General features: G+C 39.0%; 2 protein-coding genes across 2 annotated transcripts; one reads left to right on the top strand and one right to left on the bottom strand.

The window, feature by feature from the left end:
- Positions 1–904: 904 nt before the first annotated feature.
- Positions 905–11,513, bottom strand: LOC138966219 (translation initiation factor eIF2B subunit beta-like). The gene is made up of 13 exons (XM_070338361.1): positions 11,316–11,513; positions 10,830–10,916; positions 9,497–9,616; positions 8,625–8,670; positions 8,064–8,114; positions 7,281–7,330; positions 6,018–6,114; positions 5,482–5,541; positions 4,683–4,816; positions 4,232–4,292; positions 3,477–3,536; positions 3,038–3,174; positions 905–2,633 (listed from the first exon to the last, which is right to left on the bottom strand). Exons 1-13 carry the CDS (start codon positions 11,384–11,386, stop codon positions 2,555–2,557), a joined length of 1,053 nt encoding a protein of 350 aa, XP_070194462.1. The 5' UTR covers positions 11,387–11,513; the 3' UTR covers positions 905–2,554.
- Positions 11,514–11,718: 205 nt separating this feature from the next.
- Positions 11,719–19,136, top strand: LOC138966214 (SET domain-containing protein 9-like). The gene is made up of 6 exons (XM_070338352.1): positions 11,719–11,892; positions 12,960–13,255; positions 13,715–13,838; positions 16,204–16,319; positions 17,058–17,181; positions 18,912–19,136. The coding sequence occupies exons 1-6, from the start codon at positions 11,816–11,818 to the stop codon at positions 18,997–18,999; spliced, it is 825 nt and encodes a 274-aa protein (XP_070194453.1). The 5' UTR covers positions 11,719–11,815; the 3' UTR covers positions 19,000–19,136.
- Positions 19,137–20,790: the final 1,654 nt, after the last annotated feature.

Genomic DNA, 20,790 nt, shown 5'->3' with positions numbered 1-20,790 from the left:
TCCATGACAATCTGCTTATTACCAGGTGGTAAACACGAGGTTGCAAGCATTTCAGAGTTAGAACTGATTTTGTGATCAGTTTGTATCCATAATGTAACTGAAGTAGCAATAATTGCAACACACTATTATGACCTTTTCCCCTTGAAACTGATACAGTGAAACCCCCCTTTTAAGACCCAACAATGTAAGACTCCCCCTCTTATAAAACCCCGACTTCTCAGATTTTTCGTTCTTTACATATATTTAAATGTACCTCAATTACACGACTACCTCTATTTTAAGACCTGGTTTTTAAGATTCTTTGTGGTCTTAGAAGCGGGGTACCACTATACTTCATTGCTTGTATGTTTCCGGGGAGATTTAATCCTTAAAATGTCTTCCTCTTGTTTTGTCTGGCCAAGAATTTAACCTTCTCCATGCTTCCTGGGTCGTGGATGACCCAGACCCTCACAAAAGTGTCTGTATCTCTAAAACTATTGGGAGTTCTTGATTGAGACTTCCATGTAATCCTCAAACACCACAGAACCTTCCTATCGACCAATTTTTAAATGAATATCGTTGTAAACAAACAAATAAACAATGACGTCATTTGAACTACACACTCGATGTTGTGGGTCGTGGACAACCCATATGGAAATAAAGAAGGCATTTTACGATGTTTATCCTTATTCGGATGGCGTGGGTCGTGTACAACCCATACTTTTTACGATGAATCCTTCTTTAGAAAGTATGGGTCAAACCCGACCCACATCATCCGGACTGTGTTGTCCAAAGCATGATCCGGTGATGGTTAAGAAGTGCAATGCTGGTTACTCAGATCTATCCACATCTGTTCCATGCTTGCAAAGTTACAAAAGATATATTAATAACAGACATAATAAAACAAATACTCAGTCTCAGGGAATAACGGTTGAACATATTTACTAGTTTCACAGGCACAGCACAGTTTGAACCATTTTTTTACATCATGCAATGTAAACCAATGTGCAAGAAAATTACTTTACATTGGCAATGTCAAAGAAACAAAGGAAAGTTAAAGGCACAGTAAGCCTCCCGTAAACCATCACAGAGCTCCCCGAGCGTCTACATACAGTACAAGCATACTTCCATTTGAACGCTCACCGAACGGGAACATCCTGGCTGCTTTCTGTCGAGCGTGAGAAATTTTCAAAGAATTTATTTTCGTGGACTTGGTCCTCTACAACAATGGCGCCTCGTTTTGGTGCTGGACGGCTGTTATGATACCGAAAATCACGCCCGGACAGTAAGCCTCCCGTAAACCATCACAGATACTGTCAGGCTTTTACACACAGTACAAACACCCTTCCATTTGAACGCTCACCAAACGGGAACATCCTAGGTGCCCTACGTAAAGAGCAAGCAATTTTTAAAGAATTAATTTTGCAGATTGTCTCGAACACTTTTTGGACCCATCCTGAACTCAGGTCAAACATGAGTTACTTCCCTTCGGGTCTCATTCTATCGATGTTAACTGGCGATAGCCGTGAATCGATGATTATCAAAATGTTTTTGGACCGTGGTGCGTTTTTGCGCAAGACCTAACTTTTAAAATCTAAATAATAAATTGACAGCTTGTTACACAAACATTCTTTAATCATAAAAGAATTCTTTTTTCATCAAGACAAGATTAGTACAATTCGAAGTTGTGAAAGTTTGAAAAAAGAAAAGCCCAGAAGCAGGGTCATGCAAGGGTCCTAGCAGACGACGGTTTATCAGTGCATATCGCCGTTCCTCTCAACAGTTAAAAGCCATCGCTAGAGTTCTTGTGAACCACAGCCGTTTGTTTCGTGCTTAAAAACGTGCTATTATAAATAAGCTCACATCGAGTCGTATTCAAATGACTAACTGACGACTACATTGTGAAAAAGGGAAACTGGATCACACGGGTTCACGATGGCTCAGGGGTAAGATAAACCACGCAAAAATAAATTTTTTGAAAATTGCTCGCTCTTCACGTAGGCCACCTAAGATGTTCCCGTTTGGTGAGCGTTCAAATGGAAGGGTGTTTGTACTGTGTGTAAAAGCCTGACCGTATCTGTGATGGTTTACGGGAGGCTTACTGTGCCTTTAAAAGAAGTTGCTTTGTCACCTGCTCAAGCACTTACTTTAATCTATATCTATTTATCAAAATGAATCTTGATACTGACTCATTAATTTTGTAAAGAGAGAGAGAGAGAGAGAGAGAGAGAGAGAGAGAGAGAGAGAGAGAGAGAGACCGAGAGAGACCGAGAGAGAGAGGTTTGTGAGCACAACAATGCAATATTAAAGATTCACTCAATTAGCATAAAAAGGGGCAAAACTCTAACATGCAACCATTGTCAAAACCACAATATTAGATTTTTGCAACTTAGTACACCCAGTTCAACACCTTCTACCTATTCATTTACAGAAATCAAGCTCCATACATACATCTTACACCATTTACACTCTCACATTCATTCAGAGTTCACTAGTAGCAGTGTCGTTTAACAACATGAACAGCACTCCATTCACTCTTCGTTTAGCATACACTTGAGAAGATGCAATGTGACTGCTACACATTCAGATCAAGGTCATCAGGGTGGTAGAGTTCTTTTACCAAACGGTACACATAGGACGGTGCATTGGTACCCCTGCAACACATCATGCAACAAGTTTTCAGTTGTTAGCTATAAAAGACAAAAGAACAAAAATGAAAACAATCGGAACAAATCCATGACACAATATCAAGAAGAAGAAGAATAACGCCATGTATTTGTTCTTGATTTTAACCTATCGGACCCCATAGCTGGTACCCACCCAGTTTTGTGTGGGACCCAGTTTTGATGGACCACGTTTTGGTGGGACCCATTTTTGGTTTTGTGCACCCGAGGCCAGGCACATGCTTTGTTTGGTCAGCAATACCTAAACAATCAATTATCACAATTAGATATCTTTAAAAGATGTTAAGTGTCTGCCTGAACATACAATTTGCGCAGCACGCATACAATAATAATTAACTACAAAGAGACAAATGACTAAGGATATGAAAACTCACGTGTTGAAGATGAAGAGATGGATGTATTCAGGGTCAATGTGCTCATACACGACATTACCAAACTCCACCCCCTCAATCCCTGCAAACTCCTCCAGGGGGTAGAACACATTGGGGTCAACATATTTTTGGAAACCCTCCTGTTCAAGGACAAAAAGAAGCAAATTGTATCAAGGTCACACACACACTCACACACAAATATACATCTGGAGCACTTTCAAACATCCAAAGACTTGTACTTCTCTCAGCCTTTTTCAGTTAACACCCCACATCTCGGGATGAATAGCAATACAAGCCATTAAATGGGAGAGCAAGGTGGAGCAACTTGGGAAATGCCCATTAAAAAAAAAAAAGAACGCATTTAAGTACTAACTATCATGAGAAAACAAGCAATGATGCGCTTGAAGAAAATGACAAATGTACATAAGCAAATTTCCTTTACCTGTACTTCAGAGCGAAACTGCTCAGGGCTCAGCTTATAGGTGCTTGCACACACAAAAACCTGAGACAGAAACAATATCATTCCAGACACAGCAGTAACAATGATCGCATTTAATACATTGTGCACAGTTAACAACAGTTATATTATCCTTCCTTTCAGATTTTAAGACCTAACAACAGCCTATAAATAGCGAATACTACATGGCTTGCTGTGTCGTACTAGATTTACAGAAGTTTTTTTTTTAAATATTAAAATGCGAGCGCAAGCGCAAAAGCGTTCCTAGAATTACAATTGTCTCGGTGACTTTGTCATCATGAGCAGTGAAAAATAAGCTCCCTGCCAGACTTGTTTGACACGACCACATTTACATGATATACCCGCTAGTGAAGTGAACAATATTGTTATCTCATGGGTGGTCTCTCTCACGTATGTAGGATAAAGGTAAAAACACCACCAATCTGACAGCAACATGTGCTGGCCAGCCATACATCCAAACACTACTGAACACTATGATTCAAGGATTACTCCGGTGATTCAAAAAGGAAAGAGACCATTTGTTTTAATGTGTCAGAGACTGATTCGGCACATGCAGGAAGGGGAGGGTTATCTCCCTTCACATCAGATTTACTTTTGTGTAAAACTACAATGGATAAAACAAAAATATATATATAACTAAACAAAAAACATGTGTTTACGGAACTTATTTTTCTCATGAATAATTTTGGTTCTTAAATTTGATGAAATAAAATACTTACTGGGACCTTATGTTCCTTTGCTGCCAGGGCCATGTTGAATATACCACACGGTGCTTTCAGCCTGAAAATGACAAAACAGCAAGAAATGTGTTCATCACTTAAACTAACAACAGCAAACCTTTTTTGTTGACTGACTATTTCTTTACCCCGTTCAAGGCTGCAGCCCTTGCCATGCATTTTTTTTCTAAATTTGATGTACATTTGACATAATCTGTCATAATAAAAAAGCAGACTATTCAAGATAACTTTTTTTGTGCCTACTCCTTCTTGAAGAGAAGTATTTTTAATGTGACTTAAAATTTTCTTGAAAAAAAAAAGAATCAAGAAAATGTTTCACGAAATTACTCCTTTTTTCAGTAAAGAAAGAAACGAAAAGAAAGGAGAACAGCTTTTGCCAAAATCTCGACCACACAACATAGAGAAAGCTTCTCCAAGTCAAAAATACACATACCCTCCTTCAGCCAAAATGGTGTGGGTGCCAATGATGACCTTGTTGACGCGTGCCATCATGGCAAACACATGACTGTTGGGCACCAGCGTCACGTTGATGTCGGCAGCGGCCAGATTCTTTGCCAAGGTCTGTCCCTGTGGTAACAAGTTTCAAAGTCACGGAGGTGCAGCACTTTTATTTTTAGCATATACATGTACAGTAGTATCTGTGATGTGAGGCCCCTTCTGCAGACATCTCCTTATAAGAACATCTTCTGAAGAGCCTTTGTAAATTCTCTTGACCAAAACAGACCTGTCATGACAGGCCAACTGCAATATACATAGGGACACTTTCAGATTGTCTCGAGAATGTTCTTTTTTCACAGGAACCACTATACCGCTATCATCATACCAAAAATAATAAACAATGCACTGCACTGATTATTATAGCAAACATGCATGTCGGAATTCAAGGGCTAAGATTTTGAGTTCTTCCTTGGAAAAATTAAGAGAATAAAACAAGAGAATAGCATTTCCACAAAAACAACAGTTGCAGTTTGCACCAACGATTTATGTCTCTTTCATGAAAAATGTTTGCCAAATGAAAGTTTTATGCAGGATAGACAGAATTCAACATCCTACTCATGATGATATACAAAAAAAATCAGATCATCTTACTTTACAATTTATATAGCTTGAAGCTGCAAAATTCTCAGCAAAACACAAGACTTCAGTTACATTATTACATTATTATATGTCAATCATGCATGAAGATGAATGTTTGTTTAAAATCTTTGTACACATGAAAGACGTATACTTGCCCCAAACTGTGGGTCTCCTTCTGTACAGATTACATGGAACTTTCTCTTTCTGCCAGCATTCTGAAATATAGAAGCAAAGTCAACTTACTTAGAGGATATTCCCTGCTCTCGCAACTCTAGACATACCATACATGTGAATACAGTGGTAGCACTGCACTACAATACACACACAATTCTTCACTAATTGTGACATCCAAGAACGCTTCTGATGTGTAGCTGATAAAGTAAGTCACTCCTTCCATAGGTGTAATACATTCTTCCCAAGGCTCACAGTTACAGTTAATTGAGTAATACCACGTACAACCTCGAATGGATAACACACCAGCCCATGACTCTAGACTCAAGTCAAAAGCAAAACACAAACAAGTTAAATGAAAGAAGAAAAAATTGACTTCAAGTTTTAAAAATACAAAGGTGTTACTCTTACATCAAACCGTTTATTACCCTTCTGCTCCCACCAGAGGTCTTCACAATTAAAACAACAGCCTGCAGACAGACAGACAGAAAAGAAACAGAAATAAGCATCTAACACTGACCTTGAGGAAAGCCTCCACTGTCTTGGATCCACCAAAGGTCATAATGGTTTCATCTGCATGGATGTGTTCCAGAGCTTGTTGCGCGATGTTCTCTGCACTGAAAAAAAAATGGTGTTACTAATAACCGAGAAACACTTAGTGTCAAACACACATCTAAACAAGTCGCGTAAGGCAAAAATACAACATTTAGTCAAGCTGTCGAACTCATAGAATGAAACTGAATGCAATGCAATTTTTCAGCAAGACCGTATACTCGTAGCATCGTCAGTCCACCGCTCGTGGCAAAGGCAGTGAAATTGACAAGAGCGGGGTAGTAGTTGCGCTGAGAAGGATAGCACGCTTTTCTGTACCTCTCTTCGTTTTAACTTTCTGAGCGTGTTTTTAATCCAAACATATCATATCTATATGTTTTTGGAATCAGGAACCGACAAGGAATAAGACGAAAGTGTTTTTAAATTGATTTCGAAAATTTAATTTTGATAATAATTTTTATATTTTTAATTTTCAGAGCTTGTTTTTAATCCAAATATAACATATTTATATGTTTTTGGAATCAGAAAATGATGAAGAATAAGATGAACGTAAATTTGGATCGTTTTATAAAAAAAAGATTTTTTTTACAATTTTCAGATTTTTAATGACCAAAGTCATTAATTAAATTTTAAGCCACCAAGCTGAAATGCAATACCGAAGTCCGGCCTTCGTCGAAGATTGCTTGGCCAAAATTTCAATCAATTTGATTGAAAAATGAGGGTGTGACAGTGCCGCCTCAACTTTTACAAAAAGTCGGATATGACGTCATCAAAGGTATTTATTGAAAAAAAGAAAAAACCATCCGGGGGATATCATTCCCAGGAACTCTCATGTAAAATTTCATAAAGATCGGTCCAGTAGTTTTGTCTGAATCGCTCTACACACACACACGCAGAGACAGACAGACAGACACACACACACACACATACACCACGACCCTCGTCTCGATTCCCCCTCTATGTTAAAACATTTAGTCAAAACTTGACTAAATGTAACAACAAAAAGTGCATCAAGTTGGAAAATTCTATACCTGCTTCAAAAATGGAATATCTTAGGAAAGAACATGACTAGCTGAAGGATGTAGTTACATGCTAATGGTAAATTGCCTTTAGTAACTGTAACAATGAAGACATTTTGTTTGTTAAAGATTCTCTCCTCCTGTGTCAAATACAGAGCAAAGTCTTGGAAAAGATCTTCTTCACTCGCAAAAGGAATAACATCCTCACTCACCTTCCATCAATTTCTTGCAGTAGTTCGCCTATGCTTTCAATTACAGTTGCCTGCAAAGAATTGGAAAAATGCAGCCATAATGTCACACACTCACACACACACACATACACACACACACACACACACACTCAGTCACACACACACACACACACACACACACACACACACACACACACACACCCTCTCTGTGACTGAGTTGCAACAAACATTTTTAAAGTTCTATAGTTGTACTTCATGAACTATGAAAGTAACAAGCCATGCTGTTCTCCGATGTCAAATATTCACCGCTCCACCTCTAGCTTCAAACTCGTTTTGTTGTTGTTGTTTGCCACGTGCAGAAGAATAGGACAGATCAAGAGACAAGATGGCGGGCGCAATGGCCTAGTGGATAAAACGCCGGACTCCCAAGCAGAAGGTCATGGGTTTGAATCCCGTCCGCGCCTAATGGGTTAAGGGTGAGGATTTTCCCAATCTCCCAGGTCAACGTATGTGAGACCTGCTAGTGCCTTATCCCCCTCCGTGTGTACACACAAGCACAAGACCAAGTGCGCACAAAAAAAGATCCTGTAATCCATGTCAGAGCTCGTTTGGGTTATAGAAACACGAAAATACCAAGCATGCATCCCCCAAAAGTGGCGTATGGCTGCCTAAATGGTCGGGTAAAAACGGTCATACACATAAAAACCGTTGGAGTTTCAGTCCATGAACGAAGAAGAAGAAAAGGAAGAGGAAGAAGAAGCAGAAGAAAACAAAAAAACAAGCAAAGGGCAATCATCAGCTTACCTTCAGATTTGGACAGGGCTGCGTGTAATCAACACTGAGGCTGTCCAGGGGCTGAAGTAAAGATGGACAAGGTGTTAAACTGTCAGACCAAAGCGTAAGTATGCCTATCTTGTTGTTTTTTTATGAGAAAAATTCGTTTCAACAAAATAAGAAACAGACAGCATTTTCCCTTTTAAATCACAAACTAACATAAAGACATACACAAAATCCTGAAGATTAAGGATCAACGTATCATAAAACTCCTGATGCCTGAGATGCCTTTCAACAAAGATTTAAATTTATTTTTTATTTTTTTAAAAGCAAACTCTAAAGAAGCAAAACGGTACACAGAGTATTTTAAACTCCAAAACAACAACTGGTGGTGGTAATGATTGTTCCTATTGTGGATAACAGAAACAAGGCCTGAGATATCAACAGCTTCAGAAAGATTAGGAAGCTGACTCAATGTGTGTCAATTTGACATTTTACGAATCTCTTAATTTTTGTTTACATTAGTATCTTACTCATGATAACAAAAATATATATATATGTGTAACTATGAGTGCAAATATCTATACTTACAGCCTCTGCTCCGTCAGCCTCTATTCCTCCATCTTCTCTAAGACCACTGAAAATATAAAGTAAACTGAAGACATGACCTATGTAATATGAAGAAATCTGAATGGTCTGACATATATATATAGATCTATATCTATATACGGCTTGTGTGTGTCTGTCTGTCTGTGTCACTTCGCGATGCACGGCCAAAGTTCTCGATGGATCTGCTTCAAATTTGGTGGGCATATTCAGGTAGACCCCGGACACAATCTGGTCGATGAAAATTTTCAACACGTGCTCTCAGCGCGCAGCGCTCAACCGATTTTGGTTTTTCTGTACATCCATTCCCAGTAACTCTTCCTTATCTTCTCCAGTGTTTTGCGTGTTTATCTCCCTTCCTTTGTGTGGCATCAATCGCGTACAATGCGCCGGCAAAGCCGGCATACACCCGGCAAAACTGGGTACCCGGCAAAGCCGGGTATTTGGCTCTACTTCTTCCTGGCGAAGCCGGGTACCCGGCAAAGCGGGTATTCATCTAGTATACATATATATATATATGCAAACCTGAAGAAAATGCTCAGGAAACATTTAAATTTTTCTTTAAAAACACCTGTCAACCCCTAGGCCCTATAACTATAAGCAAAACTGTCAAAGACAGACATAGTAGCCGAAGACATTGGAAGGGAAAAATGCTAAAACTAAAGTGACGTGTTCCTGGCTGACATTTTACGATTTATTCCATAGTGAGTATGTCACATTCTGGCACATTCTGCGGACTTAAATTATGCATAGAAGTAGCAGCAACACAACATGCTATAGAAGCTCCTGGATCATTACAACAGAAGCTCCTGAACTGAGTGAACTACAACCAAGCCCATGATAAAGACATTACTCACGAGACAAACTCTTCCCGAATGATCTTGAGGACTCTGCGGACCATGTTCCCCACACGGCTTTCTGATGGGTCAGCACCCATCAGTTGTTTGCCCGCCTCCCACACCTGGTCCATCAGATCTCTGCAAAACACAAAAGAGGTATAAATCAGGCATGGGAATTGAAAAAAGTAAAAAAGGCTGAAAATTTGTATGTAATGGCAAAGTCGACGGCGCGAAGCGCCTAGCAAGCCCCCCCGGAATTTTTTTTCTCCAAAGAACCCAAATGGTGCAATTTAGTGTCATCTAAGCTCCAAGTTTGCCATTAAATTCAGTTTTTAGAACCATTTTTGCCCCCACCCATTTATTTTTTCGGCAAACACTTTTGCTTTTTCGGCGGAACAAAAAAAAATTCGGCGGAAATTTGCCTTTTGGCGGACAATTCCCATGCCTGATAAATAGGTGTGCATGGAGTCATGAAGTGTTATGCTTACAAAATAAGTCAAGCTTCATAAAATGAGAATATAAATGAAATAAGAACTTTTTTCACAAAACTCTTAAAATCGACTGGGATTTACTCTTAAGCCCGTCCTTAATTGAGCCCGTAGTCGACTACACGAAGCTTCGCGTAGTCTTTATACCAGAAACCCGCAGCTACGGCGTGGTACTTTGACCCCAACATCGCTTCTCAAGATTTGACATGCGAAGCTTCGCCGTAGCTCGCAACGAAGTTGTTTTTTTTGTAAGAAGAGTGCTTTTCGATTCAAGATGGACGACGAAATCAGACTCAAAACCGTAGTGAAGAATGAATTTATCGACTTTGGTTGACCCGAAGTACAAGAACTAACCTCCTACCTGTATTATTTCACACTGCGATGCATTGACATGTTGAATGAAACTTGAAATCCCAGCGCTCACGCCAACTGGTCTAGGCCGTGCTCAGTAAACAAAATAGAACACATAACTATGTGTTACAATTAACTTACGTCATCATCAAGTACGTAAAGTACAATTTGTGACGTAAAGTACTCAGAAAGAAGCACACCATGTGCTGGTCGAGACTACGCGCATGCGCTTTCTGGCTAATAAGATTTGAGACGCCAAGACATGAAAAGATAACTCTCTTTTCCGCCATAGTGCCTTCCCTTGGACTGCGACGAAGTCTAGTTCCGGTAGCTTCGCGAAGTGAGCTACGCGTAGTCGACTTCGTCCAATTAAGGACAGGCTTCAGTCTTACCATATTTTGCACATATATACAGACATTACAGAGACAATTTGAGGTATTAGGACCAGCCAAAATTGACCTTAGCTAGATTGCAAATGTCTCTTTCATAATAACATGACATTGAATACTTACTGTACACTGGTCCATTTGGTTTGAGAGATAAGGCGTCTCAGTAGGTCCACTGTTCTTCTTGCTACTTCGCACGATCCCAGTCTTTCACTGAAAAGATGTAGACTTTTAGTTTGCATTTGCAAAGCAATGATATATATATACGCTGCCATGCATGTAGGAAAAGGACTGAGGAAGAAATGGTGATTGGGAAAAAATGTCATGGTTGGGAAAATGACAAAATTATTATTTCGATAGAGAGAGAGAGAGAGAGAGAGAGAGAGAGAGAGAGAGAGGCTCAGAGGGGCAGCTACAGATAATGAAATGTATTTGCTTCGAATTAAACTATTTGAAACGGAATGCGAAATACTCAACTAGCATCTGGAAAAATGTCATGCACGATTAAGACCACTGAAGGAAAGTTGACTCTCTCTTGCATCATAATAGAAACTTTCAAGTCTACCAGCTGCGACTGTTGGTGTGTTGGTGTGTTGCAACTTGCACACTTACTCTTTCCTCAGATCGTTCATAAAATTCTCCATTCTGTCATACAAGTCCGTCTTATCAACTTCCCCAGGCATTTGATAGATTGTTGTTCAACAAAATAATTGTCGGACGATTCAGGGACAGATTGTCTTAAATAAGCACACCACCAGAGCCCTTTCCACACTTCCAGACAGTATGCAGGTAGAGTGGCTTCCCATTTTTCATTTGTTTACCCCAATTTACCAAAACTCTACGTAAAGGGTCGGCAATTAATCCAAAGTATATGCCATTTAGAAGAAAGATGAACAAGGGAATTGATAACTTAAAACCAAAGATGATGACTTGTGAAAGTGAACTGTGATTCAAAGAAAGAAAAAAAAATGATAGGATAACGTCCGTTATAAAGACACTTGATGTGTCATTCGTGCAATACAAGATGGCTGCTCTTAGGTCGACTTTCGCTTTCTCAGTTGATCAAATTTGATCTACTTATTTCTTGATACTCTTTTCTCATTTAAGTATTCATGGAACGCTTCCTCAAACGATGGAAGCAGTACCGTTACAGATTTGTGCCATGGATTGCTCTAAACTTGAAAAACCGGTATGCTGACATGATTTTGCCCACTTTACTAATGAATGAACCTTTTATGAAAAGTTATCAGTTCATGACAAGTCTGAAAACACCGGTATAACAAAATTTTTTTGGAATTTTCGGTGTCATTTCTTGACGCAGGTAAATTTGATTCAAAAAGTATATGAGACAACTGCATGGACAGCAGACAGTGTCATATCAGGGTTTAGTTTTAGAGGCTCATTAATTGTTCTTATTTTTTTTTTTTTTTTTCATTTTCATTACTTTATTGTCCCATCGCTGGGAAATTCGGGTCGCTTCCTCCCAGTGGAAAGCTAGCAGCAACGGAGTCGCGCTACCCAGGTGTCTGCGTGTTTAGGTGTATTCAGCCACCTGCACTTATGGCAGAATGACCAAGGTCTTTTACGTGCCATTGTGATGACACGGGGGTGGGACATGGCTTCCGTCCTGTAGGATATATATATTCCAGTCCCTGCTTCTTATGGAATCCTGTGGAAATAGCCCAGTGGGGTTATTGGTGGCATGTGTTCTGAACTTGTACATTAAATATAAGTTCTTTTGATTTTTTTTTATAGGATTAATATATATGTCCCTGGCAGTGCATGTATGGTACATGTACTACAATGTATATATATATGAATCCCCTAGCTCTTCTTTAGTTATTTATGAACTAGATGAATACCCGCTTCGCCGGGTACGGCTGTGCCGGGAAGAAGTCGATCCGAATACCCGGCTGCGCCGCGGACCCGGCTATGCCAGGTGTACGCCCGCACGGAGGAAGGGAGATAATCGCGGCTAAAAACACTGGAGAAAATAAGGAAGAGTTACTGGTAGTGGATCCAGAAAAAAAAAAAAATCGGTTCAGCACGAAAAAAAAAATCGGTTCAGCGCTGCGCGCTGAGAGCACGTGTTGAAATATCTCATCGACCAGGTTGTGTCCCGGGTGTACCTGAATATGCCCACCAAATTTGAAGCAGATCCATCGAGAACTTTGGCTGTGCATCGCGCACAGACACACAGACACACAGACACACGTCCTATATATATAGATGTCACATTTTATTGTTTTTTTTCAGGAGTGTCAGGTCTGTGCCAAAAGGAGAGAGGGACAAACTAGCATCAGACGCCCACATCCTTCAAACCTTGACCCACCTGTTATCAGCATTTCACCGTGAAAAAACTGACACAGACTTGTATTCCCCAAGAAAGCCCAGCATCATGCAGTCCGCAGCATCACAAAACCTGGCTTTAATGAAGGAGGTGATGGGTTTTACTGTGGAACGTAGCACCAGTTCCATTCCTGGTGGCGGCAGAGGGGTGAAGGTTACTGCCGGGTCTGTTCCGGAAGGAGCAGTTACTTCCCTTTATCCAGGTAATATTGTGGCATCCTTGAGGAATTCATAGCGTTAGGGTGTGGCAAGTGTTACTTTGCTTTGTGTTTGCTGATAAGACACTCTGCACTTAGGAAGAAAACTCTTGTAGGATATGCACTGCATGCATGCGTGCGTGTGTGTTTGCGTGTGTGTGTTTTGGAGAACATATATATATGGAGAGACACAAAAAATTGCTGAAAATGTTAACCAAATAATTGATACACAATGATAGGTTCCTTGAATCCTGAATGTGTTTCCTTGATAGTTGTTTTATTCATTGGATCTCAGCAGCAAACTTTATCTGGGAGGTTAGGGGGGGGGGGGGGGGGGGTATCTTTCTCCAAAATTCAATGAAAATGTAATTTTGTGATACATTGTACAATCAACATGTATTATCTTTAGCCCTGTACTAAGACCTTCACATTGTTATTAACTGTTTCATGTTCTGATTGTTGCAGGACTGATTTATGAACAATATGAGCCTATCCTATTCCAAAGCCTTGGCAACCCCTTCATCTTCAGATGCATCGACAGTGTGCTCATAGATGGCAATGACAAAGGAATCGCAAAGTTTTTGTACAGGTACCTTTTAAGGCAATGAGCGGCAGTAAAATTAAACTTGGAGAATACATGGAATAACCTAGTTTTCTGGGTAGTTATTGAAGAGACTTATACAAATAAATGGAAAAAATTTAAATACTAATGGACACATAATATTTGGCACAAGGATACACACGACTTGTATCTGCAATCATATAGAACGACATTTTGACTAAAGACTACAGTTGAATTTAAATTAATTTTTGTTGTAAGGATTAATGAATTTCTAAATGCATATATTCATTAATCTTCATTTCAAAAATTAATTTAAATTCAACTGTAGTTTTTTGTCAAAATATCGTTCTATATAATTGTAAATAAAAGTCTTGTGTATCTTTGTGCCAAATATTAAGCATTTCTGATCTATGATGTTGCTGTAAAACCGTTTCCTAGAAATCCAATATAGATGGCGCTGTGTATGCCAGTTTCAATAGCGACGGCAATCTATGTCCTTTAGTTTTCGCAATTTTTTCATTTCTTTATATAAGTCACTTCAATAACTAACCAGAAATCTAAGTTACTCCGTGTAATTTGCATGTTTCATTTTGGTCATTCTAGTGCCGCTCGATCATTGCCTTAATTATTTGTGTGTGTAAAGGAATCTTAAAGTTTTTGTTTGTGTTTGTTCTAAAAGCCTTTCAATTGCTCCATTTATGGGGGGAAATCAAGTTCATTGAGTCAATGCTAATTTCACTTTAGTCTAGTCAAGCTAATTCAAGATAACAGTATTTTATGTGTTATAAATATATTAAGTATTGATGTCAGAAACCACAATCAATATCTTGTAGCATGTATGATGTACTAAGGTCACAGCAGTAGTTCAACTACAGAAGTCTTATGTACCAAAGCATCAGCCATAACTTCTATGTTTTACTTTTGCAAATGTTGAAACACTAATACGACAGGAACCCGTGATGAGACAGTATTCAGTCGGGACAAATGATTCTATACCTTCCATTTCCATTTCCATTACTTTATTATCCCATTGCTGGGAAATTCGGGTCGCCTCCTCCCAGTTGAGAAAGCTAGCAGCAACGAGTCGTGCTACCCAGGTGTTTGTTTTGGTGCAATCAGCCACCTGCAGAATGACAGAGGTCTTTTACTTGCCACAGAGGAGATATGGAGGTGGGACATGGATTATGTCTCTGAGCCTATACATAATGTTGACCTGTATCTGTCCTGACCTGGATTCGAACCCGTGAGTCAAGGATCTCAAGTTTAGTGCTATCGCTCTACCAACTAGGCTACTAGGCCTTTGGTAGTTATCTTAATGTAACCAGGTTCGAGGAACGATATGGAAACAAAATCGATACTGATCAGCCATTGTGACTAGGTTCCAAAAAGATGGGAACTTAATCGATGATGACTTGATAAGGTGTCGGCCTGCCTCAAAGAGATAAGGAAACGTGGTCCTAACTGGACAGACAGATAATTGCCTGCAGCTGTTGTAAGATGTACATGCTTCACAGGTGCATTCCAGCACTTACAGTTTACAGAACAATGAATGGACACAAAAAACAAATCGATTGGCAAGATGAACTACAAACACTATACTAGACTGGACAATAACAACCGAGTTAGAACTGATTTACTCTTATTTACCAAAACGAAATGCAAATTAAGATTCCAAGCTCTGTTTTACTTCTCTTCAACACAAAACTTACACTGGTGACAGTTTACCCTGTCACATTAAGGTGGTAGACATATTGTCCTACTGAATGTACTAAAGTATAAAAAGAAAAATATTACAGTGGAACCCCCCTTTTAAGACCCCCAAAAATCAGAGAAACACGTTCTTAAAAAGGAGGGAGTCTTAAAATGGGGGTAATTTTACAGACCTTAAGAACAGAAAGTCTGAGAAAACAAGGTCTTAAAAAGGAGGGAGTCTTAAAATGGGGGTAATTTTACAGACCTTAAGAACAGAAAGTCTGAGAAAATAAGGTCTTAAAAAGGAGGGAGTCTTAAAATGGGGGTAATTTTACAGACCTTAAGAACAGAAAGTCTGAGAAAATAAGGTCTTAAAAAGGAGGGAGTCTTAAAATGGGGGTAATTTTACAGACCTTAAGAACAGAAAGTCTGAGAAAATAAGGTCTTAAAAAGGAGGGAGTCTTAAAATGGGGGTAATTTTACAGACCTTAAGAACAGAAAGTCTGAGAAAATAAGGTCTTAAAAAGGAGGGAGTCTTAAAATGGGGGTAATTTACAGACCTTAAGAACAGAAAGTCTGAGAAAATAAGGTCTTAAAAAGGAGGGAGTCTTAAATTGGGGGTCTTAAAAGGGGGGTTCCACTGGATAGCAAAATCCAACTTACAGTGAGCAGTATGATCAGAAAATGTTTGATGTTTCAGGTCATGCCATGGGCGAGATAGAGTGGGACCGTACATAGTGTGCGACGACACCTGGCTGACAGATTGGCCCCTCAACCCCCTGGCTGTGGGACAGTACGTCAACAACCACAACAAAGGTAGTGACTAATCAGTGCCGCTAGTTACCTTCATCAAGACATCACACTCGGTTACAAAGAGTACAGTGGAACAGAAACAAACCGGTCTTGATTAGTATAGGTAGTGTTTGAATAGATGCAAAAGGAGGGAGTCTTAAAATTAGGCTAAATTTGCAGAGGTTGTGAACAAAAAGTCGGGAAAACAAGGTCTTAAAAGTCAGGAAACCTTAAATGTTGGGATCTTAAAAGGGGGGTTCCACTGTTCTTGCAAAGCGTTGAGAAAGTGTAGAAGTACAGAACACTATATGCACTGTACTACACCTCATTAAAAAACTATAAAATGGTTTGAAAGCAAAAAGATGGGCATGTAATTGGAAAGAGCAATCAAATTTGTATCCAAAAGAGACAGTTTTGTTCACCTATCTTGTCTAACAAAGTATGGCATGCTGAACGGTGTATAGGTGTCAATCAGATTCCTCTCAGAAGCCATAAAAAGCGGGTTTTTTTTAGTGGTTTTAGTGGGTATTGAGAAAAAAATCGGTACATTTCAGTAACTCCTCAATGCATTGCCTTCAAAGTTTCAGTGATTTGTGGTAACACATGTCCTTATTTGTTGTTTATTGAACGGTTTGTTGCCCTTAGAGCAAGTTACCAAGGATGTCCGATGATGTCCTACAGGCAGCAAAAGGGTTAATAGAGCCTGGAAGTCATCTCACAACATCATTTAAAAATACAAATTATCACTCTGCTTTACTACAGAGAATCCAGCCAACGTGTCTTACCAAGAGTTTGACGTGCCGGCAGATTTCGTGTTCCACCTTCGACAGTACCTGCCAAACAACTATTACAGCTCCTGTCTCGACAGACTGGATCAACATCAGAGGTGAATGTTTTGAGATGGAGGTGGTGGCACACAGTTTCATATCTATGATTAAAAAACAAAAACTGTTGGTTATTTGAACGTTTAATAATTATTGACAAAACAAAACATAAATAAACGTTCCGATAACCTACAATTTTTGTTTTTTATTCTGAATTTTGGACGTTAGCAGTCTTGCTGCTTTTGGATTTCACATTCATGTTTACAGTTTAACAAATTTCAGGTTTTCTGTTCATATATATATCTATAAATTTACATTTATTTAAAGACTAACTCCCATTAACCACTTGACTGCCTTAGGACGGGTATACCCGTCATGCGCTTGTGCAGCCGCAGCGCCTTAGGACGGGTAAACCCGTCTTCTCCGTTCCGGGATTTTCCAGAAATGCTACGTCACTTGGTAGGATACCTCATTCTCATGAATAAACATAAATGGTGACGCGGTTTTGCGTCTGAAGGCTATTTTCGGCCTTGGCGACAGGGTAGGGGAGAGAAATCTCGACTCGTCAAAATGGCTAACGGTGACAGTCGACCGGGCCCTAGTAGGGAAAAACAAAGCCGGACTGACGCTACAGGCGGTGCAAATGATTATGGATACTGACAGGGGAAGGGGGAGATCTTCTTTTGGACGATTCGTTGGAAACAGGTAGATGATAGTGATTATAATCCTTTCTTGGAGCAAGCAAAACAGCCACCTGTGTTTGATCCACAGGCACCGGAAGATGCGCCGGACTGATTTTTCAAAAGTTCATATTTAAACATCATTATAAGCCAAACTAATTATTATTTCCATGATTAGACACTAAAAACAGATTCTTGGTTCAATTTCCCTTAAAAATAACATAAGTTTTACTTACCTACCTACTGCCAGGTTGGAGCTAGAATTTTTTGTGAATTATTACACCCTGAACTCCAATATTCCCTGGCAGTCAGGAATGCACATACGCAAGTTTTGATTGGCAGCGAAAGGGTTAAAACCAATTTTCTAAGAATTTTGAGGTCTGCAACAGGGAGGTTCCACAGTTTTTCTATGTATATATGTAAAGGATTGAATGTCAGAAATTGCTGAGTAAAAGAACATTTTTTATGTATATATGTAAAGGATTGAATGTCAGAAATTGCTGAGTAAAAGAACATTTTCTGACTGATTTCCTGATTTTCAAAACATAAAATAGGTACAATAATCACAAATTTGGTTGAATGACCTTGTATAGGTTTTTGTATTTTGTTTATGTTTGGAAAGAAATCATATGGGTACATTTTCAGATGTTGCATTTAAGGAAAAAACACACGACCAAAGTCCATTCTCAGAATGTAAGAGGGTAAAATTAAAGAATAGTATGTCACTTGAATATGAAAATAAGGTTTAATAGTAGAATAAATCAATTTTAAAAGTCAGAATGAGGTCTTTTTGCCATGGCTTTTACCCAAGATGGTACACACTGCAATGGTTCTCTCTGTCTGCCAAGTTTGCTACCTTGCAACGCTTCTTTAAATTTGGAACACTATTCTTGAAAATTACCAGGAAGTTACTGAAATCATTACAAATAAGTGTTTAACTATTTGTGATAAAATAAAAAAAATAAACTGATATATATGGCATACACTACAGCAATAAAATGTTATAATAAACAAAATACTTCCCTTTGTTTATCATATTTGTGATATAAACAATCATATTTTTAGCATAGCAGTGGCTATAATTGTTGTGTTGTGTTGATTGTGTTTTTCAGATTGACACGTCTTGTAGCCCTTGTTGCAACACGGGAAATACAGTGTGGGGAGGAGCTGTTCTCTTCATATTTCACTGTAGTGCATTGACATTGTGTGTGTGTGAGAGTGTTTGCATGTGTGCATGTGTAGGGATGTGGGTGTGTGCGTTTGAATAGAGGCATTTCTTCTGTCTGTTGTTTAAATGTGCTTGTGCTGAAAGTGAATTAAATAAAGTTAAAATTTTTCTGTACAGGTTTTAGACTGATTTCTTGGCGGATTAAACTGTGTCTATTCTTATGCTCTTTCCTCCATTCCGTTGTTTCTGTCAGTTTGTTAAACAAACAAGCATACAAACAAATAATCATACAAACAAACAACTCCATACCTGCCCCACCTTCACCACAGACACAAGAAACAAACCTAATGTAGCAGTAGTGGTGGTGGTGGTATTTTCATTTATGGACAGGTAAAGACAGTGTTGCGGGTTGTTGTTGATAATTTAAATGCCCATTACACTGACTTTGTTAAGCCCAACAACACTCAGCTTCAGACATTTGTAAGGATAGGCCGTGGCAGAAAAGATCTCTGCCCTGCCAGTGATTCGATTAAGGATGATTTCCAGAATGGTATTGAAGAACTAAATGCAACGGAAAGTTGTAATCAGTAATCCGAAATAGATAGTCTAAAATAACAGGAAAGGGTAACTTATGGAAACTTTAATTCAAAACACAATAGAAACGAGTTACAAACCTTTGATTCAGCTTCTTTAAAAAAATTAAAAACAAGTCGCGTAAGGCGAAAATACAACATTTAGTCAAGCTGTCGAACTCACAGAATGAAACTGAACGCAATGCAATTTTTCAGCATCGTCAGTCCACCGCTCGTGGCAAAGGCAGTGAAATTGACAAGAAGAGCGGGGTATAGTAGTTGCGCTGAGAAGGATAGCACGCTTTTCTGTACCTCTCTTCGTTTTAACTTTCTGAGCGTGTTTTTAATCCAAACATATCATATCTATATGTTTTTGGAACCAGGAACCGACAAGGAATAAGATGAAAGTGTTTTTAAATTGATTTTGAAAATTTAATTTTGATCATAATTTTTATATTTTTAATTTTCAGAGCTTGCTTTTAATCCAAATATAACATATTTATATGTTTTTGGAATAAAAAAATGATGAAGAATAAGATGAACGTAAATTTGGATCGTTTTATAAAAATTTTTTTTTTTTTACAATTTTCAGATTTTTAATGACCAAAGTCATTAATTAATTTTTAAGCCACCAAGCTGAAATGCAATACCGAAGTCCGGCATTCGTCGAAGATTGCTTGGCCAAAATTTCAATCAATGATTGAAAAATGAGGGTGTGACAGTGCCGCCTCAACTTTTACAAAAAGCCGGATATGACGTCATCAAAGGTATTTATCGAAAAAAAGAAAAAAACGTCCGGGGATATCATTCCCAGGAACTCTCATGTCAAATTTCATAAAGATCGGTCCAGTAGTTTGGTCTGAATCGCTCTACACACACACACAGACAGACAGACAGACACACACACACACACACACACATACACCACGACCCTCGTCTCGATTCCCCCTCTATGTTAAAACATTTAGTCAAAACTTGACTAAATGTAAAAAGGAATGTAACACAGAAACAGTAATTCCTTCTATGTTTCTCTCCATCCCCTCATTATTGATTGCAAAGATATGTATCAAAGTTGTGATGTTACAAAGATCTCAAATATAACTGACTAGATGATTACCCGCTTCGCCGGGTACCGGCTTCGCCGGGAAGAAGTAGAGTCGAATACCAGGCTGCGCCTGGGACCCGGCTTTGCCGGGTGTACGCCGGCTTTGCCGGCGCACGAAGGAAAGGAGATAAACGCGCAAAACACTG

The sequence above is a fragment of the Littorina saxatilis genome, linkage group LG5 (genome assembly GCF_037325665.1).
Source record: "Littorina saxatilis isolate snail1 linkage group LG5, US_GU_Lsax_2.0, whole genome shotgun sequence".
NCBI classification, from domain to species: domain Eukaryota; kingdom Metazoa; phylum Mollusca; class Gastropoda; order Littorinimorpha; family Littorinidae; genus Littorina; species Littorina saxatilis.
Note: the sequence above shows the minus strand (reverse complement) of the source record. Positions and strands in the feature narration are given on the sequence as shown.